Here is a 27,591-nt window from a genome sequence, read left to right on the forward strand (position 1 = left end):
AAATAATGCCAAGAATCAATTTTAGGGAGCATACATTTGGTCTAAGAGAAACAGATCCAAGTGTATGCAACCATCAAGGATGTGCTACAAATGTCGCAATTCTGTACCAAGCAATTAGGGGTAAAGGAATAGCAGGGGGTGAAGGAATACTTTTTTTTTTTTACTTTAAGAAAAAACAAAATAAGTATATTTAATTGTACAACACATTAATTACAATTAATTGTATACTACCATATGATTAATTATAGAGCACATTTAGTATACCAGTGTTTCTTCTGATTTATTTTAAAATCAAATCCAGCCCTGCCATCCAATTATACAGTCAAATCTTCACACAAAGCTAACTTTGCACAGCCTTGGAAGAGCTGCCACATGTCAATTAAAAATGAATAGTGACTCTTGACATTAAAGAGACAGGTATAATCACGAGAATTTTTTCTGACGGGAAATGTCATTTCAAAAAACACAAAGGTCTCAACAACTCAATCTTTCTTAGTTAATGTTGTCTAGGGCTGACCTCTACCCACACATTAAGCGCCTTTTAGGCTTCCATCAAAATACTAGTTCTGCTATACAGTCTGATTTATTTCATTTTGCATTGTTAAGTGTTATGAGGATGGGAACTGTTCACAGATTTAATCTGAAATTTACTATAGGTACTTCTCTCACAGAAATAGCAGCAGAGATTTGTTTTGCATGTGCAAAAGCAAAGGTAATCGCCCATCAAATAACTGATGCCAGTGATAACAAGGAATTGGTTCTTTAGAAACTAAAGTCATTTATACACATGAGGACGCACTTGAACAAGCGTTCAGGAAACCACAGGGTAACATATTAAAAAGAGCAAGCCTGAAGCACTACAGCCCAGTGTTGTGGCCAAGGACCTGCCTCCTGCCTGACCTGTCATCTCCCATGAGGCTGGCGGTGACAGTGCAGGGCAGCGGAGGGACATCCTTCCCTCCAGCCTGCACAGCCAACTGTACTGCTATTACTGCTATTTAGGTGAGACCTAAATGGTAATTATTTCATCACAGAGAGAAATGGTCTACTGTGCAAACAGTATATGACCTAAATGAAGATTAAACAAGAGCAGAAAAATGTGCTGGGTTACTGTTTCACGATTGCTCTGTTTGAGGAAAGCGTGTTGCTGGTCCAGTCTAGGAAACTTCTTGGTGCTGTCATCCCTTTCCCAGTGTCACCACCACCGTCCACCACCACCTGTTCTCTGTGGAGGGCTCAGAGTAAGGTTCCTTCACCCCTGCTTCAGGACGAAGGTACATTTTTAAACCAGCTTCAATGCCTGGAAAATGGTCCCATCGCTCCTGCTGGTGGGCCAATTGCTCCTCCCATGCCTCTCCATATCCCCATCACTTGTCCTTACAGAAAAAAGCCACCTCATTTGATCCTCAGCTGTACCACCTCATCTGAGAAGATGGGGAAATGAAGTGCAGAGATGGGAAATTCAACAGGTTTTCTTGAGCTATTAATCCAAATACCACTTCCTCTTCCACTGCTACCAAGTGTAGCAATTACTGCCTATGATGCATGAGCTACGGTATTTTCACAGATATTAGCAGCAGGCAGGCAGCATACACTGCTAAATGATTCATCAAAAAATTAAAAGCTGTCTTTGTTTCATATATTAGACTTGTTGCTGAAAACTGATTAAAAGATGAGTTACTTTTTGCCGCTGTGTAATTCAATTTTACTTGATACCACAAATAATTTGTATCCAGTACAGCATTAACGGTGAGCTTTGCTTTTTTTAAGGAACTTGCTCACTCTCCCCTCTCCAAAGATGCATTTTTGTCTTCGGCTCCATGAAACTGGATAACATTAAAGAGGACATGTTTGCCTCAACCCAAGTTCATAAGCGGTCTAAACTCTTACAGTTTACTTTACGCTTACAGTTTTCAAACCATCCTTCTTCAATAGTAAAATTTCTCTCATCTTCTTTGCGCTCTAAACCAAAGATGACAGTTGCCAATACCTTCCTTCTCTGAAACCTTATATATGGCAAATTATTTCTGAGATAATCAGGAAAGTAATTCAGCTTTCCCCATTCCAAGCTTCTTATACTTATTCCAGCCTCTCGATGCAAAAAGAGTTGTTTCTAACCAAGCAAGTAGATCATTCCCTGAAGGACAGTGCTATGGAAAAGCTTTTTGATTTGCTTTTAAATTAATAGCTAAAGTGATATACTGAAAACTAATCAGTTACACTAAACATCGGCACTGACTGTTATTTTTTTTTTTGAAAAACACAGACTTCACACCCTAGGAAATACAGTCTTCAAGTATGTGGACATTGATTTATAGTGGTTTTACACAACGTACTTCCATAAACACTCATTTACCAATATGCTGTAAGTAGAGCTAATTAGAATTTATGTGCAAACATTTTAGATACTTTTGATGATCAGTTTTTACAGAGGAAAATATAAAATATGGTTCTGAATGGCATTTTAAAATTTTTCATTACCATATAAATTGTTTTTTTCTGTTCCTTGAAGAAAACCGATTTAAAATCAAAGTGAAAGTATAATTGCTTTATTTCAAAATCTCAGCTCCGTGCTTTTTTTCCCACATGGGACTAACAGTTACTCTGTGAACACCAACATTTTCAACTGAGGAATCTGAAATAAAATTTAAACTTCTAATGGGGGGAAAAAAAAAAGCTACATTTACATACTTCTATTGCTTCTATTGTAAACATCAAGGTTACTCAGTATTTTCTCTTCAGGATTCGAATTTATCTACATGATCATGAGAACTAAGCTCATTTAAATGCAGGCACAGTCAGTCCCAAACCTTAAATCAGAAATTAAATTTGAAGAGATTTAAGAAAAAAAGGACAAACAGGAGGAGTTAGACTACCAACTCTGACCTGTCTTGGAAGTTGGGTCCTATGTTTAGTTTACATCTCTGAAAAACCTCTTTACCTTAATGCTACAGTAGAAATATACCATCATGCTGGCTTATAAATATTACAAGTTCTTTAATTTAGCCATGGTAACAGAAAATATATTGTATTGATGACTCTTTCTATACTTCCAGCCCTTCGAGTTTGAAGTTGATATTGTCAAGTACATACAAATAAACCATACTGGTGGTATGAACCAACTCACTAGCACTGGTATGTGTTTGTTTTGTCTATGTTGTCTATGTTGCTGTCAGTTCAAACTGTGTATCATAATCACGCGGGACCCAAACAACTCTTAAACAAGGACCTAAAACACTCAGCTGCTTAAGTATGTGGGATCACAGTCTTGCATTTTATATTTCACTAAAGAACAGAGTAATCGATTAATGCAAGAGAGACCAAAGGAATAAACCTCTCAAATATATATCATGAGGCATACGCTCCACTTTATCATGTGCTAGTATATATAATATTACAACTGGCGTAATTTTGGCTTCCGTGTCTTCAGGAACTGAGAGCTATAGTTTGAGGCTATATGTATCTATATTAGTCTCCGTTTTTTAACTAGCTGAGAAAAATTAGACAAGAGTAAATGCACTCTGTTTTTCTTTTAGCTGTACTGTTCATGTTCCAAAAAGGCACAATACTGTTTTGCTCAATGAATTAATCAGAAGGGAATATTTAAAGATAATTTCACTGAAACAAAACTTCCTCACTCCGAATATATGGTTAGAAGAGGCAGCCAAATTTTAGTTTGAGTATTCAAAGACAAAAGCTAATTTCAGAAGAGGTTTTTGGAATTAGAAGACAGCTGTCATGCTGTCACATACTCTAGGAATAAAGTTGGTGCACAAGCTACACAATTGCTAACATACTTTCTACAGAGAAAGTTAAAAGAAAAAAGCAAAATGACGACTTCTAAACGAAATACTGAAGAACAGCTCTTCTAAAACTGTTAAATACCCTAAAATTGTAATTTCCATCCTGTGCAATTAAGATTGAATTTCTCTCTCTAATGTTTTTTCTTAAGCTACCGGAGGGGGATATTTGGAATATGAAAAAAATTTAATCGTATATTTGGCTAGAATACAAAGCCTTACAATTCTGAAGTGGAACAAATACGTGAAAATACATTTTTCATTTACTTGTGAACAACACAACTACATTTTGAACCAAGGTGCCATATAGTTACTTCTGATGGCCAGAACCCAAACAAAAGCCCAGCTTTATTTTAAGTGTAGGTCAATAAAATTTCATGAATTTATGTGTATTTTAGAAAAGGTATCAGTTCCACATAACATCATGATTATGTTAACATGGCAACACCGTGAGTATGAGGATTAGCCCAAAAGTGCATTCCAGTCTTTTTACAGAGCAAAACAAAATATTCAATTAATTATTGCTTCAATATAGTAAAATTACATTTTCTCTAGCGAAACAGATTCTTGAGGGATTTCTTCTGGAAGGATATATTTCAAATGAAACCACCCTCCAACCTGATGTAAAACAACACTATTCCTGTGTTTTAGTATTTCAGTACTTTTGCCCTTGACCCAAAAGAGTAATAATACATTGTTTTTCCGTCAACAAGATTACTAGATCATAAAAAAGATTTCTTCCAATTGCAACATATCTTGAAATATTTTATAATGGTAGAATAGCTGTGCTTTAAATTATAATGTCTAATTAAAAGCTATCAGTTATTTTAATGCAAATCCATTAGGTTAATTTTTCAGCTCTTGTTCATAGGTTAGAATAGATTATCATTCTTAATGAAGATCTCCTAACAAAAAAAAGTAGAGTTATCATAATGGATACTATTCGTACAGCAACCTATCAATGTCTTCTTAATATGGAATACAATCACACATTATCGCTTTCCAACTAAAGCATACTGTATTGCCTTGAAGCAAAAGCAGAAGAACAAGGAACTACTACTTGAAAAGAAAGATAATAACCTTTCAAAGGGGAAAGTGGGGCAAAGCTATGGAGGGTGAAAAAAAGCCCAGTTAATCTAGCATACCCTACTAATATTATCCCAAAATTTACAGCTGATAGGTCTAGAAATTAGGGTTAACCTCCCTTGCCTTAGAATAGATGATAGCTGTCACCGAATAGATTTAAAGTCTTTTAGACATAAAAATCTTCAGCAAAAAAAACCCATGCTAGATCAATAAAGCTAAGAGCTACCATACAAACATCACGCTACTTTTCTCTTGCTAGGAAACCAGCATATGGTCTCTTGCTTGCAACTCCAGATTGTAAACACAGTTAAAATGTCACATCAAGCAGCACTGCTTAAATTCTTTCCTAACTGTTTAAAGAAATCCAGCTGAATTAGAGAAAGCAAAACCACTTGCTAAAGGGCAACATTATACGCTAGGCGAGGCAGGTCAAGCTTGTGCTGCTGAGTCCCCCGCATCTGCTGACAGGTATGCGAAGAAGCTGCCAAGTGTTTTCTGCCAGGCTGCTGCACTGACCCTGCTACTCTCCTTTAAATGAGACCTGATTGACTCCTATGTTGATGGAAAGCACTAAGCTGAAATTGCATATTCTTTGCTGTACGCTAAGAGAGACTGATTTTTCTTGTCACCTACTGTGCTGAAGGAAAGCAGAAACGAAATCACAAACAATTACACATGATGGGGGAGCAGTGCTCCTGCTTGCTTTGGTCACACGTTGGAAGAATCACCTGGGGCCTGGATGCCTCGGAAAGGAGCTCTGCAACACCCGAGATGCTGCGATGATGACAACAGAAATCAAACCGCTCCCTTGCTTAAATCCTGGCCAGTAGAGAGTCACTTCCCTTGCTCTATATAGAGACAAAAGTCAAGAGCCACAGTTTTCCTGCAGGGCTTCAAAAACGAGCCACACTTTCTTCAGCACAAATTCAGTGATAACATCTCCCAGTGATCAAAGGTGAAAAACGTCGACCTGACATTAATTTCATTCTTTGGATCCCTGCAACCTCAGACCCACAATCGGCTGGATTTAACATCTGAACTCCAGCAAGAGGATACCTGAAAGTTTAAACTGGGTTTGCTGACCTACTCCATACGAACTGAGTGTAAAGATGGTCCTTCACAAAAGGCAGGAAAGTGAATACTGGCAAGTACTGTGCTAGGAAAAACTGATTCACATTTTTGAATAAACACTATAGCTTACAAAAATATGGTTGCTGCAGAAACTGAATGAAAAGACTGTCCTCCTGCCAATGACCTCTCCCATTCTCTAGGCAAGACTAACTTCCTTTTCACTGGAAATAAGTTTGCAAGTAGTTCTGCTATTGCTACTTTGATCACGGTTCATTAAAATATGCATAGAAATAAAATTGCCTGACAAATTGATTCTACAACAGCTCAAGTGTCTTTAAAGTATAACATTACATTTATGCTTTTCAATTATTTATGGTTGACGGCAATCAATCCATTGATTTGGGGGAGAAAGGGCTCAGCACCAGCCCACAATTAGATCCTAATTTATGGGTTTAGAACAGTTGCTCTTTGTTGATTTCACATACGAAAAGCAACTCCTCTCAAATTGGACAAACCCACTCTCTATGCTCTTTAATGCTAATGACATAATATTAGTTACAGCTTCATAAAGCATACATAAAACTGGCTGTAAAGTGTCTGTGAAGAGCATCCCAGGATACATTTTATGAACTGCACTTAGTAACGCTAGGGAAAAGAAGTCTGAGCAGAATTCATATCCATAAGAACAAAGCTGCGACACTTAACCCCATCTGGAAAGGCTTTCAAGGTGTATCCATAGTATGGACCTTCTTAATACGTATGTTGCCTAGAAGGCATCTCTGCCTCTTTAATTCTCACTGACTTCGACAAACTTTTCTTTTCTGTTTGCTACAGCTAGGCAACAGCAGATGCTCACCACAGAAGCTCCTATGTCAGATCTGCTGGCCCTATCAGGAGGGTGGGGGCCCTGAAGGAAGCTTTCGCTTAACTGCAGCAAGGGAAGTAGAAGCAAGGGCCAAGGCTCTAAGTTATTTGGGCGCTTCTACATTTAGAAATGAGCAAGCACTTTGCATGGTGCAGCTCTGTCAGACACCAGTTACAGACACTCAGGGACAGTCTCTGCACCCTCCGTGCCCCAGGAGGGCTGGAGGTCAGAAAGCCCAAAGGGCTGTGGCAGAACTGCACTGAAAACTTGCATTGGTAACAGATTACCCTCACCTCATTTGCAACAACACATGTTTTACTCATAGTCGCCCAAAGCAGGAAATTTTAGATTTGGAAAAAACAGGGCAATAGCGTTTCATTGTCAGCTAGCAAGTGTATACATTTCTAAAGGATTTTTAAAAGGTGGCTTCAATAGTTTGCCTCATCTCTTTTGTATTTTACATTCGTATTATTACACTCTATTTTCCTGAAGGCTAAACATCTTAACCTCTTTGAAATGTCAACGTTAGTAAAGAAACACGCTCTACCTAATTTGTCCTCATTTCCACTCATCCAAAATCCCATTAAAGTCAAGTGTTCTTTTTTTTTTTCTCTCTCTCAATATTCATTTAGCAGCAAGAACAGGGCGTTTTATCCCCAGGTGGTGAAAGCTCGCATATGAAAAGATATTTAATTGGTTTAAAGATTTAAACATAATCTCTCCCCCCGCCCCCACTGAAACGGCTCTCCAATAACGGAGCAAAACACTCAACGCAGTTATATAAGACAGAAACACACAAGACTGGGTTGCCAGCCTGAGAAAGAAACATTTGCAAGCAAGTGATTTTAGCAAAGCATTAGCACTTTTGATTAGCGAGCTTATCTGCACGTAGACCAAACAGAAAAACCAAAATGAAGTAACTCTATTTCTTTCCAAAGCATCCCTGGGCACCCTCCTGTCCCCGGCGCGTGTGATGAATTGTAGCCGGCAGTTCTCTGCTCCTACCTGCTCTGCCAAACATCGGCACTGCGGTTCAAGAGAAAAGGACGCTGCCCCATGCAGAATGGGGGACCCCGCTGGCACTTCAGTCCCAAGCATCCCCAGAGGCAGGGGGTGGGAAAGCAAGGGGAGAGGAAAGGAGCCAGGCCAGATGTTTTCTGCCTCATTTCACAACCACCCCAATCGCTGCCATTTCTCCTCTGCCCCCTGCATGTCCCAACTCTTTTCTTTTCAACTGTAGCTTTTAATCTCATTTTCTGCCATCATCTCGATTACTTATTGGTAAATATGTAAGCACTGTAGAAAAATTGGCATCTATCTTACCGAGATTTACACCATATGGAATTGTACTTATTAAAATAGAAATATAAGGATAATTCATGCAAATATGTATTGTAGGAGAAACGTAGTATTTAAAAATATTATGTTGCTATGTTGTCCAGGGACTACGGTAAAATTCAAAGTTTAAAATGCAGTTATGTTAATAACTACAAAATATCACGAAAAACAAATTTTAGAAATGAAGAGTTCTTTCTCACTCCACGTTTTCTTTTTTGGGCAATGCTTTCCTATTTCCTCCCAATATAACTCATTAGTTAGGTTCACTTTTCTGCATAGTTATTTCTAAATTCACCTAATTTTACTGAATTACTAGTTCATGGAGAAATACTGGAAACAGGTATCTAACAGAAATCATACAAAATGACTAATCACTGCTGTTAATATACGAGACCAAACCAGGTAGTGCTACCTCCTGCTTTGAATTGACACTCCCTATCCTTCTGCAACACATGCACATGATAACCCTCACACTTACTTTTCCTGTGTTATTTGCTATATATGGCAGTCAAATTTTATTTAATGTTACTTTAAAATAAAACCAACCTTTCTGCTTTCATCTACATCACACACAACGACCACACTTCAGACAGACACCTCCAAAGAATATTTGTAATGGGAATGGGAAAGGTGAGGGGATTCAACATGCAAATTACAGAAGCCAAAGCATAACAATGCTGCAACTTAGGGTATTTTGCTGTTTGGAACATTTTTTGTCGTAAAGGGCAAACATGCAAAGCAGCAGGATCAGTTTTCCAGCCCCAAACTAAATGCCCATGAATTTACCTCTGACAACCTCTTCCACAGACTCTGTAGTTGTGGTGGTAGTGGTTGCAATACTGGTAGTTCTTTCAGTTGCCTCCTCATACTCTTCCTCTGTCTCTTCTTCAATTTCATCACCATCATCATCATCGTCATCAGCATCTTCATCCTCCACAACAGTTAGCTCCTCATCTTCCTCTGGTTGTTCTTCTACTACCTTATCATCGCTAAGTGAAGAAAATTATAATGATGTGTCAGCAACAAAAGGATTTCAAGATAACAAGAGAGAACATTTTATTCAGAAACACTATAAGGACAAGAAATTACCTGTTTCTCCATCTCCCCCCCTCCCTCCCTCCCTTTTAAATAAAAAAGAAAGAATCAGGGACTCTGGAACATCCCAACAAGTAAGAAATCAGAAACGCTAAAAAAAAAAACAACCCAAAAAAGTCAACATTAGCAATGCAGTGAGAAAATTAGCAAGATGCCAGACTGGAGCTCCTCCTTTTGCACAGGAATGGAAAAAGAATCCCCATCAGCAATACTGTATTTTGACAGCTGAATAACACTCCAAACATGCTTGCTCCACGCTGCCATCAACAAATCAATTTTTATTTTGAAAGAAGTTCAAATTAGCTCCAAATGCACTCTGTTCATATGGATGTGGAAACGATAGAGTTCCTTGGGACTTTTCCACCCAGGAGACACCTTACTCAGAGGCTCACTGTGGACTAACTTGCATGCCATTCACAGAGGACTACCAAGTGTTAACTGACCTGGAATTGTCTGCACTGACTGCTGAGTTTTTTGGTCTGTTGTTAAAGTAGGGCTGTGAACGGAAAAGCCACTTCTACAGGAATTGCGCACAGAGCTGTCTGTTTTCACAAAGGGCAGGACAGAGACAGTCTACAGGCAACTCATGTTCAGCTGACTGTTGATAGTTTTCTGGCACCTGAAAGCAGACAGTGGCCAGGACATTGCCTTTCAGGATCTAACACCCAGAGAAGGAGAGGACCCAGTTTTGGTCTTCTGTGTGACAGCAGCACTGGTGGAGAGGTGAAAGCCACACGGTTTTGCTGATGAGGCTGCCATCTCGGCCAGTGCGCGCAGCTGTTCAGCATGGCGAGCTCGTGGCATGCCATGCTCTGCACTACCAACGCCGCTGGCTGTACAGCTGATCCGTAAGTCCTCCATAAAAGACCCGTGGTACCGGTGTGTACCGGGATGGCAAGACAAGCACCCCTACGCTCACAAAGCAACCCCAAACTATTGGGCTAAACATCGTTATCCATCATAGTGCTTTAAATTCATATAGCTGCCTAAAATCCTCAGGATTTAATCAGTCTTGGACGATAGGAGGGGATACTGCAGTTGACTATCAAATGCACTTTGGTGGCTTAACATGTCAAGAATTTTCTGGGATCACTCTTAATTCTGAATGATACACAGGCAATAGGCCAAAAAATGTACACTCAGCTACTGCTACTGTTGCTTTTGAAAGGCTTCCTAACTCAGTGCCCAGCTGTGGCAAGGTCTCAGGTTTGTTAATCTGATCTATTTGAAATTCACTATTAATGAGTAATTGAACTTCAAATATTCAAACATGCAGTGACTTTTTGTCACCTTCATACACAAGTGGTTTGGCATTGCACATGCTGGAAGAGCCTTTTGTGTGAAGTTAGCAACTTCTTTCCTTCACCTGATTTCAGAGACCAAGTCTGTAATACTTCATTTTATAAGAGGTTGCCTACTACAATTTTGAAAGTGAACTCAAAGCAAAAAGGAAGACAGTACGATCTTTCTCAACAGGGTATTAAGAAGTTGCTAAAAAATTTATTGATAAAAATCTTGTATGCCACAAGCCTGATTCTACTAGGAGAAAGTTAAGTCTCTATACAAACAAGAACGAACCTCCTGTTCCTTTCTTCCCAAAATATTTGGTCTCCAGAAACACAAGGGAGACTTAATAATGAAGCTTTCAAGCCCAGGTAGGTTATACAAATGGATGTGGCAACAGCTAACTTGCAGAGGAGTCTGAATAAGGAATGACCTGTTTCCATTTACATGGGCGAAAGACTGAAAAAGGGGCACAAAACCACTGCGTTCTTATATTAATTTCTTGATTTCAAGGAACTGGCTTAGAAATTTCACCATCTCCACTGTATGGTTTTCCCCTGCCATTCTAATTTCAGTATGTCCCAAATTTTCTACGTTGTTTTTAGTAACTCCTTCCTGAAAAACAGATTTCTTCTGTTTTTATTTTTCTTACCAAGTATTTCACCTTTTTATGAGCATGAAATAAATGGTATATGTACACCATCATCTTTCAACTGCAAGATTGAAGTGGATTTATAAGTCCACTATCTGTTTCTGATCTCCAGGTTAAGGGGCTTCTAGTCTTGGCTAGCTACAGACATTTAAACTAGGCATGCTGAATATAAGACATGCAGATTTTGATCAAGAGCATCAGACACCATATGCCTTTCAACATTAAAGAAAGCTGCTCTCTGTCTTTCTCTCACCTAAGCTACAAACACAGCATGCTTTAAAAGAAGTGCAATGATTTTTCCTCTTCCTTTCACATGAATGATCACTCTCAGATATTGGCAAGCTCATAAAGTTACAAAAGGACAACAAAAGCAACCTAATGAAACAAACAAAGGAAAGTCAATTAGTCACATGGAAAGCCACTTCAAAAATAATTTGTATGCGTGCATCCAATATCCATCTGTTTTTAGCTACACAAAAGCAATCAACTCAGCTATGTCAGTCCACAGCGTTTTGCTGGGAAATTCTCAGCATTGAGGCCAAGCTTTTTTTTTTTTTCCTTTTTTTCTTTTTTTAGGGAGTGTGATGGTGAAGGGAGCAGGATGAAAGAAGACAATTCTCTGTGTGTATTGGTTGGCTACACCCACGATTACAGTGGGCCCTCGTTTCCTCTCCAGTAACTTACCAGAAGTAAATGCTTAAGGGTAGTCCCCCCCCGCATCCCCTTTCTGACTGGCTGCTTGCTGAAGAACTAGACATCTGAGAAGGTAAAAAAAGCCCGAAGTGATGGAAGACTACAAAGTTTACGGGATCAGGCTCCTCAAAATATTCTAAAACTGTACTGGAATATTCCTTCTACTATTTTGATCACTCCTAGAAAAACCATATTTCTGCTAGCAACATATTCTGCAAGACTCAATCACAAGGGTATATTTCAAAGGATTATATTTTATTGCAACTTTTAAGAAAAAGGAAGAATGAAAACAGAAGTGGTTTTCTCTTAGATTTAGATACCTAAATGGAAGTGAGAGCCTTGCTATATACTTATAGAATTAAGATGCCTGAAATTGCGCTTTAGAAGGTCATTTCCCTATTTAACAGGTTTTACAGAAGCGTGAAGCTACACTCAGTTTCTAAACAAGCACTCCAGGCTTTCTCCAAAAGTAATTATTTCCCCAGTTGTCTACTTTATTTTATTTTTATTTATACAAAGATAGAATCACAGAATCATTTAGGTTGGAAAAGACCTCTAAGATCATCAAGTCCAACCATTAACCTAACACTGCCAAGTCCACCACTAAGACACTCCAGGGATGGTGACTCAACCACTTCCCTGGGCTTGTCCAATGCTTGACAATGCTTTCAGTGAAGACATTTTTCCTAATATCCAATCTAAACCTCCCCTGGCGCAACTTGAGGCCATTTCCTCTCATCCTATCACTTGTTACTTGGGAGAAGAGACCAACACCCACCTCGCTACAACCTCCCTTTAGGTAGTTGTAGAGCGCGATGAGGTCTCCCCTCAGCCTCCTCTTCTCCAGACTAAACAACCCCAGTTCCCTCAGCTGCTCCTCATAAGACTTGTGCTCCAGGCCCTTCACCAGCTTCACTGCCCTTCTCTGGACACGCTCCAGCACCTCCATGTCCTTCTTGTGGTGAGGGGCCCAAAACTGAACACAGGATTCGAGGTGCGGCCTCACCAGTGCCGAGTACAGGGGCACGATCACCTCCCTGCTCCTGCTGGCCACGCTATTTCTGATACAGGCCAGGATGCCATTGGCCTTCTTGGCCACCTGAGCACACTGCTGGCTCATGTTCAGCCAGCTGTCAATCAGCACCCCCAGGTCCTTTTCCTCTGGGCAGCTTTCCAGCCACTCTTCCCCAAGCCTGTAGCGTTGCCTGGGGTTGTTGTGGCCGAAGTGCAGGACCCGGCACTTGGCCTTCTTGAACCTCATACGGTTTGCCTTGGCCCATCGATCCAGCCTGTCCAGGTCCCCCTGCAGAAACCTCCTACCCTCAAGCAGATCAACGCTCCCGCCCAGCTTGGTGTCATCTGCAAACTTACTGAGGGTGCACTCGATCTCCTCATCCAGATCATTGATGAAGATATTAAACAGAACTGGCCCCAATACTGAGCCCTGGGGAACACCACTTGTGACCGGCCGCCACCTGGACTTAACTCCATTCACCACAACTCTTTGGGCCCTCCCATCCAGCCAGTTTTTTACCCAGTGAAGATATATCCGTCCAAGCCATGAGCTGCCAGTTTCTCTAGGAGAATGCTGTGGGAGACAGTGTCAAAGGCTTTGCTAAAGTCTATGTACCTGCCCTTCATAAACCCATGCTGCCTGGTTGTCCTGTAAGTGCTGCGTGATGGCACTCAAGATGATCTGCTCCATAACCTTCCCCAGCACCGAGGTCAGACTGACAGGCCTGTAGTTCCCCGGATCCTCCTTCCAGCCCTTCTTGTAGATGAGTTAGTCTCTTCCCCTATTGATACTATCTTCCAAAGCGAAGAGGATGGGGAGATGAAGTGCTTTATGCTCTCTTAACAAGTTTCTTCCTGAATGAAGCCAAATACCAGAAACTAACTGGACCGGCAGTATTCTGGTAGTTCAGTCATGCTCAGCTATACCGCTCACTATCACAGACCAAACGGCATGAATGCACAACAGGCAGGGACGTATCCTAGCAAGGTCTAACAGTAACAGCAGCAACAGTTTCACATTAGATATCAAGGCTACTCACTAAGTCATGCACTCCTAAGAGTCAATCACAGTAACCACGCTCAGCAGTGCAAACAGGAGATGACCACACCTCCTCAGAGGTCACAGTTATGAAAGATGCGAGAAAAGCAACAATACCATGCAGCCCCTTAGCAGCACTCCTCAGGAGCCAGGCGTCTGGAGGAAGGAGGAGATCCCCCAGTATTTGTTATTAATCAGGGGACTTGGAGCCTCAAGCTTGAAGACGTGGGTTTAATATAAACAATGCTACATCCTGATGTGCTTCTGTTGCAAAGACAGTGGGCGGACTTCACATATTCTTAGTACTAGAAAAGGTACTACGTCTTGTGAGAAACGTGAAAAACTATGCTTGGTTTGGTTTCCTTGGATTTAACCATTGTTATCCTGGCTCTTCTTCAAACAGCATGCATGTGAGAGGGAGAACAACAGAGAAGGTAATGAACTTATACTTCAACATTTGGAATAAAGCATCAACTTTTTAAACAGGAGAAACCCCTCTCTCTTGCACAGCGTGTAGAGCTGTTTTCTCCCTGTCATGCCAAATGCTCTGGTACCATTCATATTTCTCAATTAGCACCACCACGGTGCTGTTTCCCAGACAGCGTCTAACTTTTGCACACCTTTCATCACAGTAATCAGTTTAAATCCACCATTTTCAAACAAAAGTTTACTACCAAATGAATGTGGATACCGATATTTTTCTCAGAAGTCTTGGAGTTTTATTTAATAATATTACCAGGTGTGCTTACTTCCTGGTATTATTATTACATTTTAACTTCTTCAGTAAACAAATATGACTCAGTCTTATTCCTCCTGGAACCATGACACCTTGACAGCTTTTTCTGTATATTCCCTTGATGCTGTCCCAGCCAGGGTTTTATTAGCACCACAGACTGCAGTGTCTCGTTTACAAGAAATTGTTGACATTTCGTCTTAGCTTAGCGGTTGCCGGTGAGAGGATTTTTCAAAGGCTGTTCAAAAAAATTACCTGATACACTGATAAGTTCACAAATTTGTAAAGCCGTATCATCACCATCTGAATTTAACAGTTCAGCAGTAAACAATGGAGGTAAATTCTTAGGCTTGAATGCAGCCACGAAAATACTTGCAACCCCCCCGCCCCAAACATTAGTATATCTCAATCTCCTGTCAGTGGAGACTTTTGGCAAGGAGGGCCAGCACTTTCCTTTCATGGTGGACACAGAGGTCATCACAGCTTTGAGACTTCCACTGCAACCTCCTCACATATGGGATATTAAAATCCATTCCCCCTATCATGGAAATGATGCTTCCCTTGAGCATTCAAGTAGCACACTAGGTCATTAATACAAATCATCTACACTCCCGTGTGTGGTGAAACAGGGTATTTGAAGTTTGGTGGTTTCAGCTCTATTTCCGATGCCGCAGACACACTGGGGTTCCAGGCAGCCGTAAGAGGTAATTGGTTCCACTGACTCCAACAGAAACATACGGACCACTCCAATGGACATATTTCTGGTTTTAAAACACATACCACTGTACAGCTCCTGCTACTATGCACCTAAGCACATCGTTACAATGTTTAAACCATGGATCTGTAATCTATACCTAATAACTTCCTTTTCTCAACCCATCACTGCAGTACGAGCTGGCACCAATGTGTTATTTATTCACTTCGCTCAGAAGCGTGCATTGTCCTGTTACTTTGTGAAGATAAAACTGAAGGAAAGGTAAAGTGAAGTGAAGTGAACTATGCTACCCCTTGCTGTTCAAGAAATAAGCAAACATTAGTAAATGAAAGTTTCCTTTCCATATTCCAATAACCTGCAACAGGGACAGAGGCAGAACGCAGATGACAAGAACGATGAGTTTTCTTTCTAACGGTGTTTCAGAACTCACAGGGCTGCAGCATAAGCTACGTTTTAAGAAGAGGTTCCTGTCTGCAACTATTAACTTCAGACACAAACGTGGCAAAACTTTCAATTTAGGATAACAAGTAACTACGGACTACTTACTGGTTTTGGGAAGTGGCTCACGTTTGTCTGCAATAAATGCTCATCCATTTGGTTGTATTTAAACCATGATTTTGCCAAGTAAGTTGAACAAAAACATATACTCCATCAGTGGGTGAAAAAGAATGAAAAGGTGTTCAAGACAGATGTTTTAATATCTGGAAAGATCAGCATTCACTACACTTTGCAAGTATATTGTATTGAAAATAGATTCCATTTGGACTGTGGTTTTTACCAGCCACCAAGCCTGAGCAAATAGCTGGGGGAAAGCTAATTCCAGGAGAGGAACCGAGTCAGCAGTAGCAACAAGCCGCCGTCTGCCTACAGAGAACAAGGCCATATATGTTGGCTGTAGACAGCTGTGGGAATTAACACAGGAGAAGCAATTGCTGCATGTAACTTGCAGCCTGTGCTCTTTCAGCCTAACAGGCCAAGCTGATGGTAATTTATGCATCCGTAACCTTTACTACTGCAGGTACCATCATCCCAGTTTCCAGCATCTTGTGCTTCAGGTTCCCAATAGCAGAAAAAACCCCACCCCTGTATAGCCTCTACAGCTCCCCCAGACGAACTCCAGGAAACATGTGATGAGACAGGATTGTCAAGTATTCAGTCTGGGTCTAGCTTTGCTTCCAGCAGAAGATTATGATGACCACAGATACATATTTATCCCCCTGTATAGAAAACCTCCAGAGCACAAAGTTCTTTAACTGTGGGACAGATGGAAATGGACAGATCCAACTGTGAACCTCTACATGCCTGAAGAGTTAATGCCTTAAAAGAAAATGCAAAACAGAAACACAAAACAAATTACAAGAGTAGGACACATGCTTGGAATCCAAATAAAAAGATGAGTGCATTTGAGATGGCCTAATTACTAGGCTTTTGGTTAAAAGCAAATCAGAAAGCTAATAGGCAAGGAACCAAATTCTCCCTCAACAAATCTGCACATCAGAGGCCTGGGTATTTTCCACTTAACGTTTTTCCAAATCTTGCATGCTAGAAAAAGTTCTTCTCACCAAAGGACGGGACTTCTCAGGAACCAGGTTTGATCCCACCACCTCACTCCTCTGAATGTGTCGCTAATTAAACATACAAGTCAACACAGAACTACTTAAAGTTAAAAACTAAGTCAACAGTGCACTTTAGCACATGAGCACTCACCTCACTGTACCTTCTGTTATTTAACTTTGGCTTTGGTATACTAGCCAACTTCAAGACTAAGTTGAGTATACTAACTATGTGAATCTGAGTATTCAGGTAGTAAATTTAAACAACTACCAAAGTAATTTTGCATGGGGTGGAAGAGAGGGAAGGAAGTAAAAATCAAGTGTGAAATGAAGATTTCAGCATTCACCTAGGAGTAGGTGACCTAAGTCTAGGAGTAGGGAGTTGTACCAAAAAAGTCTATTTTCCTCAAGTATGGGGGAGGTGGGAATGGACAGCAGGGCAAGAATTAAACTGCACTGCAGTTACGAAATTAGGCACAAAGCCAGGAAAGAAAAGGGTTATGCCAGACCTCCAGTCTACGTAACCGATCTTTTAAATGGCTTATTGGCATCAAAGTCCAGAAAATTACAGTGATTTACAGAATTGAAAGTCTGACCCACAACGTACCTCACCAATGTTGTTTCTGGTCTGTCTGTTAAGTGACCACAAAAGCACAAACTGCTTAAAAACTGCCTTCGTTATTTTCCTTAGGGTTGGATTATACCAGGTTACTAAATCAGGTATCTCATAACAAAAAGAAATAATGTGATATTCAGACATATATAAACGCCTGTTAAGAGACAGTTAAACTTTTAAGAACTCAGATGGGCACCTTCCATTGCACAGCAAGTCAGGATGAGCAATTGATATAGTCTAGCATTTTTCAGACATTCATTTTGTCACTTCTAATTATTTTTCTTCTTGTTTTCCTTTACTGAAGAGGTTGCAATTATGTTTATTTTCACATTTCCTAATAGGAAAAAAAACCTGAAATAAGCTATTTCAAGGAGTGTCACATAGGCTGCTCTTGAGTTCTTAGACCTTATGAAACAACTGAATTATGTGCTTCACACTGTCTCCCTCCTTTTACTGTATTTTTTTTAACCTTTTATACAAAAACAATACCAAAAATGTGCCTGGTTTCATTAACTTTGATAGAAAGCAAGAAAAGTTGCACTAAAAATCTTTTAATCTAATTTTTAAATAGAACTTTTATAAAAACCAAACACACATTCCTTGCCCTACTGACTCTGACAAATACACTTATCTTTTTCCCCATAATTAAACAAGAAAGTATACTTTATACCATTAGCATTTTCCTCCCACAGCTGACTTGCTTAAAAAGATGGGTGTACAAGGTAGCATGTAACATGTGATGTCATGCATTCGCAGAAGGTACGTGTTGACTGATACACAAGAATACTTTTTCAAAACTGACCTAGTTTTCTCTCTGAAAGAAAGCCTTTGCTGGTGTTAATGTTCTGGCAGTTTTCTTTGGAAGATGGAGGATTCAGCAAGAAGCATGTCATTTTTAGAGAAGGACAGAGTAATAATATATTTAACCCATATTCTTTCTCATTTTGATTACTTTTGCTAAAGAGAAACTTAAACACTAGAAAAGTAAACGTTATCTGCGAACACACGAAATCAGGCTCTATGAGCCTGATGACACTGTATAAATACTAAATTCAAAATCCTGACATCAAAAATGCATTAAGACTGAATGTGATGGAAGAGGGCAGAGCGAAGGTCACCTGCGCAGCCCTATTTCAGCCAGCTTGAGAATCGGCAGAAAAGTCTGGATCTGTTACAACACATTTGTTTCCACAAAACTTCTGCTGTACTCAGAATGGACTATTCAGTGTCCCTTTGTCCAACCTGCTATCCTACAGGTTATCTGAGGCAGACAGTGTGAACTCTGTACCAAACCAAGTACTTGGCCCGTTTGTAGAATTCATTGTCTTGGTACCCTCACACAACAACGACACGGTAAAACTGGAAGAGTAACTTTGTTTTACAAGTGAGAAAGCAAACAAAAAAATACCAGAAGCAATACTAGATAACTCTGGATGTTCAATTTAAGACACTGAATAACATTTTTCAGAGAATATGCCACCTTAAACTTTTTAAATGCAGCTGCCACCAGCAGCAGCTGCAAGAGGCCAGGACTTCTGCAGAGCAGATTATCTCCACCGACGCAGCCAGAAGAAAAAGCGGCACCTTTTGTACCAAGCTTTTTATGGTGGCCACAGCATGCCAAGCCTAGCAGAATACTTTCATGGCAGAAGCAAGCATAGATCCAGTTCTCCAGGTCAACATTTTTTTCCTCAGCAGTGATCAAAACAGAGATCCCATGTGAAAAAATGGCTTGTCATCATGTAACCAAAGCCAAAACATTTACATTCAAGATTAGAAACTCTTCTGTCAGGAAAAAAAAAACACTGTATGTTTTTGCTGTTTCATCCATGTATTCGAAGTGTGTAGCCTTTGTTAGAAGACAAAGGAAAAAAAGTACTTACTACAGAAAATGCTTTACTACACTGTGCTGTTAATAGCACAGCCTCAGAAGAGGTGGAATTCTTAAATTTCTACAAACCACCCCAATGCTGAGCTCTTATTTCTAGTATAGAACACAAATATCACTGAAGGTAAAATAGAGCAGGATCTGCTGGATAACTTTATGGAAGGACATCCAGCTGTGCATCCACTGGCACACAGTCATGCTGGTGTGACAGCATGCTGGTGTGACAGTACGTGTTGAAAAACACAGCTGTAAATTTCTCATTTCCTATTTTTTCCATGCATTATAAATAGTACAGCGCTTGAAATGGGGTGGTACATATCACAATGTCACAAGAACTTCTCAGAACATCTCACAATCACATCAGAAGGGTTTCTTGAGTTGATTACTACACGAACATATACAGGGAACCTTTCTCTCCCACTTTTCAGTCATCACAAGCCATTAGAAGTGACAATTTAAAATTTTTGCTTATTACTTAAGAAAAACATGGCAGCCGATGGCTCCGTTTTGTGAGGTCAAAAATATGTAACCCTCCTCTGCAAGTTAACCTTTGACTAAATGTGCAAGTTTGATGCCATTAACCTCCTGAAACAAGCTCAACATTCACTTAAGTCATATAGGTAGCCTGCACAGCTAGCAAACTGCTTTCATCAGGGGTCACAAAAGCCTGGCTATCTTCTACTCATCACTTCTTCAATTAGATTAATTCTCTCCACCCATAGCCTCATCCATCACTTCAGTTAATGCTTTATACTCAAATGGTGATTGGATTTGCCAGCTCAGCATCGCTGTAATTACCTCTCAAAGCAATGCACTGTTTCATCAATTCCATTCTAACTTTACTTGTCCTAAGAAGAAATCCAACACTTACCAGTCTTTCTGGAGTCATTAATGCTCTGGTGTTTCTATGCTTTCTGAATTTTATTTTAACAACCTCCATGTTAAAAAGGAAAAAAATTGTTATTAAAAATACCTGAATATTAAGTAACAGCCAACAGGAGAGACAAACCCAATTAATGTAAGAATGTGAGACACAGAATATGCTAATAGCATATAAAATATGTGAATAGGACAAATACTTCTAGAGTTATTCAACATAAGCAGTAACATTATGCCTACAATTTGGTGACGCCTTAGTTTAATTTATAAAGAAATGCAATTAGGTTTTATCATTAAAATACTTACAAAACCACAGACATTCTTAGATAAGCTATACCGTTAATGTTTTAGAACAGGTATAAAGCACTTTTTTCTATTTCAGTTTCTAATAGTTCTACTACAAAAATCAAGAAGATATGAACTTCCGACCAATTAGCTGAAATATTATATTGCAAAAATCAGAACACCTTCCACACTATCTCCCTAAATGAATTCAGTTTCCCTAAAATACCAATTTAGTGATGGACGATTCATGTAGTACAAAATTCACTTATTTCAATAATTGTCTGTCCTGGTTCTGGCTGGGACACAGTTAACTTTCTTTCCCAGTAGCTGGGGCGGGGCAGGGGTGTGGGGGGGTGCTGTGTTTTGGGTTTGGTACCAGAGGAGCGTTGATGGCCCATTGATGCTTAGGTTGTTGCTGGGTGGTGCTTGCACTGGTCTCCCATGCCCTGCCAAGTGCAAGGGGAGCTGGTGGGGGGGGAGCATAGCCAGGGTGGTTGACCCAGCTGGCCAAGGGGGTATTATACACCATGTGACGTCATGCTCAGTATAAAAACTAGGGGAGTGTGGTGGAGTGGGGGGGGGGGGGGGGGGTGTGCTCTCCCCCTGTTCGTGACATGTGGTCAGCGGTCGGTGAGCAGTTGCACTGTGCATCGCCTGCTTTGTATATTCTGTTATTGTTGTTGTTATCGTTGTTATTATTACTGTTCTACTTTGTTTTATTTCCATTATTAAACTGTTTTTATCTCAACCCACAAGTTTTTCTACTTGTGCCCTCCTGATTCTCTCCCCCATCCCACCAGAGGGCGGGGGGGGTGAGCAAGCAGCTGCGTGGGGTTTAGATGCTGGCTGGGGTTAAACCACGACATGTGCATTAACCTATACTGATGGCAAACTTCAGAGGAGAGGGGAAAAAGCAAGAAAAACTAAGCAAGTCTGTAATTTCTAGTATTCATTTTAGGGCACTGATTCCCAATTTGTATTAGGACAGCTGATGAGAACGCTGCCTCTGGCTGCACCCCTCCTTGCTCCTGTGTCACAGATGACTGAGCTCCCCACCGAGCAGAGCCTGAACCACTGCAATAGGCATACCACTGCTGGCACAAGGTTCAGTTTTCCTTAAATTTCAAGGGTATGAACAGCCTACAGCTCAGTCTGCACAGTACGGAAAAAGGGAAATCTTTTTATCCATCCAAATGCAAGTCATTTCCTGCTTCTAAGTCAGAACCGGCAGTACAGACTCTTCATCCAGCTTCACATCTCGTTCAGCTTTACTAGCTCAAGTACTTGAGGAGTAGGGGGTGGATTTTTTTTTTTTTTAATGTTTTGGGTTTTCTAGAGAATCATTTAGGACATTCCCACTGGACCATTTCTCACTGAAATTTTAGAAATTTACTTTCCATTTTAATGAAAAAGCTTACATCAACAAGAACTTGTTAGTTTTAACACGAGTGACAAGATGGCTTGAAAACAGATGAATACTCAATAGAGACAAAATGTTAATTTTCTTTTTCCTCCAGTGAGCGTGTTTCCAATGAAGAATTTAGCCTCGGCAGCTTCCTTTTTCTTGATCAATAACACTTTTTTAGCACTAGAATAGCAAAAACTTCAAATGGACTCCAGAGATCCCATTCCTACGTTCTTCAGACAAATATTTTGGGCTCAGAGCTGGACTTCCAATTAAGCCTCAGATTTTTGACTCAATGCTGCAAGACAACATTACCAGTAAGAACAATGGGAAAGAAGGAGGAGGAGGGGGGAAGAATGCTCAAGAAACACAATGTCACTATACACTAGATACAAGTATAAGAAACAGAAATTGAAGGATTTAAGAAGTAGTAAGCATCTCGGAAAGATCTGCCCCTCTCTCCCGCCCAGATTTCTGCATCAACAACGCTCTACATCCAGACACGGTGGTTCAGGGCCTGACTCTTCCTCAGGCATGCAGCACTTCCCCACCGCATGGGGTCTCTGACACCCCAGGGTCCACACGGCCACAGCAGGGGTTTACTCGGTAAACCGAGGTGTCAGAAGACAGCCTACCTGCAGGTGTGCTTCAACGAAGGACACCCAGCTGCTGACAGCCAATGTAACACGTATGGCTGAAAGCCCGTCCGTCCATTAAGGCCCTCTGGGGACGCAACACAGAAACCTCTCTTTGAAATGCGAGGAGGCAACGCATATCAACACCACCACCTTAGTCCTCCTAGTTTTGCCAACTTTCTTCTCCATGTTCAAGCCATGTTTGTTTCTTCCAGCTGTAGTTCAAATGCCAAAGGGACTAAAGCACCCATCAGAGCAATAAGTAAGGAATATTAGAGCATTTTGGTTACTTTTTCTTAAGTTAGTATGCAATGGCCAGAAATATGCCTGGGTCAAACAATCCCCTAAAGGCTCTTCTTTCAAGCTGTATTTCCAAATACATTTTCTGGGGGGTGGATGAAGAGATGAGCAGGGGAAAAAGAAGGGTGAGAGGGACACAGGGGAGAACGGGGGAAGAGGATTTCATGTTTTGGATAGTCCTTGTGGATGAACACTGTGAGCATAGAGAACACTGAAGAACGGCCACGCTGTTTGTAGCATTCACCTGCGTTCACCCGCGTTTGCAATTAAAACGTCAACAGCTTCCTGACTCTTGCCTGCATTAAATCTCCCACTGCTCTGGCACGCAGAGACCCAAACAAAGGGAATGAAGCAGTAGCTAGCCAAAGCTACACTTGGCAAAAGGAAAGAGAATTTCTCAAGAATAGAAATGACTAAATCCCATTAAATTTGACTTTTAAAATTCTTATACTTGACTCTTGTACACTACTAAATTTATTTGCTTATGTGTCACTATTTTAACTTAGGCATTTTTCATAAACGTGCCACAGGCAGACATCCCAACTGCCTGTCTGCCTAGTTTGTGTCAAGGCAGCAGGGTGACATACCACGAGGCCTTGGTGTGTTGTTATATCAGGTCAGGGCACTATATGACCGTAGCCAATTTAAACATACCTTGTGACAGTCTGATTTAATGACAGCACTCTGGGGAATTTCAATTGTAACTAATTTGATGCTGAGGTTAACTCGCAGACATTTCTGAAGGGAAGACACTAGGTAAAACGTGTGTTGACATCTTTGTACCACTTAAGTCACAGATAAAGACATAAAAAGAGCTGGAAAGTGAAAGAAATTGAATGTACGCTTCCTCTATGTCAAGTGAGGATCTCTAACAAATTACTCAGCAATGCAATTCTGCTGAGCTGCTGTGACTCCTCTTCCTCAAATGCTAGAACAAGACTGATAATTAAAAGCATAGGGTTTCACCTGGAAACAATTCAGCATAACAGGCACATATACAATGCTGCTTTCACCATTAGAAAAAAATTGTCAAGTTTTAAAAGCCTTTTGGGATTTCTTGGATTAGAGTTGGAGGAGGTAATTAAGAAAAAAGTCATTTTTTCCAGATACCATGGACAAAAAAAAAGCTCTTTATGGAGTCAAAAAGGATACAGCACTGGGAGATGAGCACTCATCCTTAAGCTCAGTCTGGTACAGGGTTGCAAAACCAGAGAAAAACATGATTACCATGCTATATAGCAGAAATTTATTTTAGTTTTACTACACAGATGCCTAATTATCAGCCTAAAGTGGACTGCACCCTTTTGGATTATTTATTGCAGTAGAAAACCTACCATATTAACTACCCTAATGGCAAGTATGAACAAACCATAAAACTTCGCTTGGCAGAAGTTTATGAGAAACTGTAAACCAAACCCTTATAAAATACACTACTCCCTACAATGCGACATTTACAACACTACCCAATCATTACATCAGCCTGAACATACGTTTTATACACCGAACAGACAAAATTAATTTGGCCTAACCTGCTGAGGGAAAAACAATGAGAAATTAAATCTCCTATTTTGGACCTTGAAAATACATTCAGATTGTCTAGAAAAATGAGACTTGGCTGGAGTTAAGGCACTATCTTCTGCTCCTGAGCCATGGGACTTAAAGAAAAGCTGTCCATATAACCCTCAACAGTGAGGCTTATCGTGTCGCAGTTTCCCTGCTGTGAAAGAAGGGAAGTGACAGCAGCCTGCTTCTCTGGGGGGAAGGAAAGCCCGGGAGGTCTCATGCACCATGACGGGAAGATGAGGAGAGGCACGTATGAGACAGATGTAGACAGAGAAAACCTTGAAGTTTCCAGCTTGGCCATCACTCCTAAAGATGTTCAACCTTGGACACCAAGGACGCTAAAGCGTCTAGTAAGTGCCCAGGTACAGGCAGGAGGGCCGCAAGGCTGTGCCGAGTCTCAAGGGCAGCCAGAGCTTGCAGGTCACTTGACTGAGTTGTAGCTATACAGGGAGAGCTCTGCAGCCATACTGAAAGCCAGCACCTGCAAATGGCTGTCCCTCGGGCAGTCTTCCAGGTAAATTTTAATTAAAGGTGTGGATAATAGCAAGGAACGCCACTGCTGAAAAATGCTCGTGACCTCTTAGTCAGAGTTATACGTTATTTCAGGACGAGCATGACATAACGCAATTTCAAAAGCATGGGCACATCCTGGCTCTTGGCTTCATGAACAAAAAGGGGATATATCACGCCCATCACCAAAATACACCCTCCCTCCTTTCCCCAAGTACTGCCAACAAACCACACCATGAGGCAAGCCACATCTTTTTACGCCCAGACCCAGGCGGTGATCAGAGGCCGGGTAGAAAGAACACCCATCTGTGCCACAGCCCAAGCTGCCTCCACGTGCCCTCCAATGGTGCGGATACAACGTGCTGCTGAGCTTTGCTTCCTTGCACAGAAAACACCCACAACAAAACAAAAAAGAAAATGCAGTGCTCCAGAGACAACTATCGGGGGTAAAAACATAAGACAGTCTGAAAAAGGGCATTTACAAAATGAACAGCTGCAATGTGGTTTCCTGTAAATAATGCAAATATTTTAAAGTCTAGATCTGAATAGTTTGAGATATCAAGTTACTTCAAAATACATCACCTACATTTGTGGATTCTGCTTTGTCACGACAGGAGTTTTGAGAAACGAGGATATAATCATTTGTTTTTCAGGTTCTACCACAAACTCATCACCTTCACTTTGTCTTGGGCTTCTTAAAGCAGCCACAGCCCTTCCGAAGGCCCACGCACCGAGGCAGGGCAGTCACAGTGCCACCACCCACGGACAGGGTTTGTGCCCGACATTTTCCAGTATCGTTTTACGGAGATGGGAGCATGAAGCAGCCTGGAGATTTTGCCCCCCCAGGAGAGGTACCAGGCACAGGCAGGGCGAGACAAACCCACAGCTATGAAGCAGAAGGCTCCACAGACGTGAGAAACAAGGAATATGAAATCCTGCAGCTGAGCTCATTTACAGCAGACTGGTTTCTGCTCAGGTGTGAGGAGCGGGTAATGTTCTAGCTGGACCACTTGGTGATTCTGAATACTGAATATATTGATATATGCATGGCAAAAGCATCTAAAAGGCCCTATTTATACAGCAGAACCAAACCCAGATCTTAATGAAACAAAAAAAAATAGAAGAAAGAGCAATTACTGAAGTACTCATATGGTATTGGCAACTAATTTTAGCCAGAAATCATGACTTCTGGGTAGAAATGGGTAAAAAAAGTCAACCCAGTAATCGCTGCAAGAGGAATGCTGTGGAATTCCCGCCGCAAAGCCACGGCAAAGTAACAGCACGAAATCCTTCTACTAAAGGACTGGTTCCTACCTTCTAATTTTCATATCTTTGTATGAACAAAGTACTTGTAGCAGCCACCACAAAAACAACCGGTAAAGCAAACACAAGAATTCCCCAGAATGATGGAGTGCCCGCCCTTGAAACACCCAGCATGTGTCTCATAATTTGGTGTGCACCCTGTGTGCGTTAAAAGCCGTCAACTGGAAGACACCAACAACTTGCACTCAGTGGATCGGACCCAAGTAAAAGCTATCACGATTCCCGATTGAGGAAAATACTTCGATGGGATACTTTGCCCAACTGATTTGCTAAGAGCATATCCCCTCCCTGCCCAGAGAGGGGCTCCTTGAAGAACCCAAACCTCCTCTGGGCTTTGCTTCAGAGCTGATAAGCAGCAGGGTCAGCGTTAGCCGGTGCACGAGCTACCAGCCCCGTCTCTTCCCTTCATGCAGTGTCATGCCAAGGATGTACTTACACACAAAGGGATTTTAAACTCTTTGGAAGGCTTCAAGGTGAAGTGTGAGATCACCCATGTAAGGTGAAAAAATGTAGACTTAAGTAAGCACTTCAAACAGAGGTGCTTTAATAGCAGAGAATATTGGGAGTTTAGCATTAGGAAAGTGTCCCCCTACTTTACACTTATTTCTCCTTCTTCCTCCCTCACAATCAGCTTAGGACTAAGGCATATATATATATTTATATACACACAAACATATGCCCATGTATCTATGAATATACACACACACACCAAATTTGAACTACCACCTACTGCTGCATGAGAAATGAATAATTTTTTTTTTTTTATAGAACTAAATTTCAAGAGTATTTCTGGTTCCAGTACACACAGTTTAAATGCAGTTGGTAAGCTGAAGAGGCAGCAAGAAATATGAGTGAGTCAGTGTAAAAGAACTACAAATTGCTTGGGTCTTCATCTGCAGTTGAAGTACAAGTGCCCCATAAAAGGATCCTTTCAATTTCCTTTTGTATGCACTTCTATGGGAGGGAAGGGGAAAAAAAAAAAAAACAAAAAACAAAACAAAACAAAAAAAAAACAAAAAACCAGCCACTGAACTTCAGAATTGGATTCAAATGCAATTACAGCTCCTATTCCTAAAGGATACAAAATTCATGAAGTTATTCTTGAACTCATCTCTTCAGATATTAGATTGCTTTATGATGAACAAAACGGACTAGAATAGTAAATTAAATGTTCAGTGACAAATATGAAAGACAGAAATAAAAGGGATATCTGTCATACAAACAAAACTACTCTATATACACCCCTGTG

General features: G+C 40.7%; 1 protein-coding gene across 11 annotated transcripts in view; it reads right to left on the bottom strand.

Moving 5' to 3' along the window:
- APP (amyloid beta precursor protein) overlaps positions 1-27,591 on the bottom strand; it is a 234,602-nt gene that overhangs the window by 87,415 nt on the left and 119,596 nt on the right. For all 11 annotated transcript variants that reach the window (XM_075170881.1, XM_075170872.1, XM_075170836.1 and 8 more), the window contains exon 6: positions 8,947-9,149. In XM_075170881.1, coding sequence (XP_075026982.1) covers positions 8,947-9,149 — 203 coding nt within the window. The remainder of the gene's footprint in view (positions 1-8,946; positions 9,150-27,591) is intronic.

This window comes from Calonectris borealis, chromosome 1, assembly GCF_964195595.1.
Source record: "Calonectris borealis chromosome 1, bCalBor7.hap1.2, whole genome shotgun sequence".
Taxonomy (NCBI): Eukaryota; Metazoa; Chordata; class Aves; order Procellariiformes; family Procellariidae; genus Calonectris; species Calonectris borealis.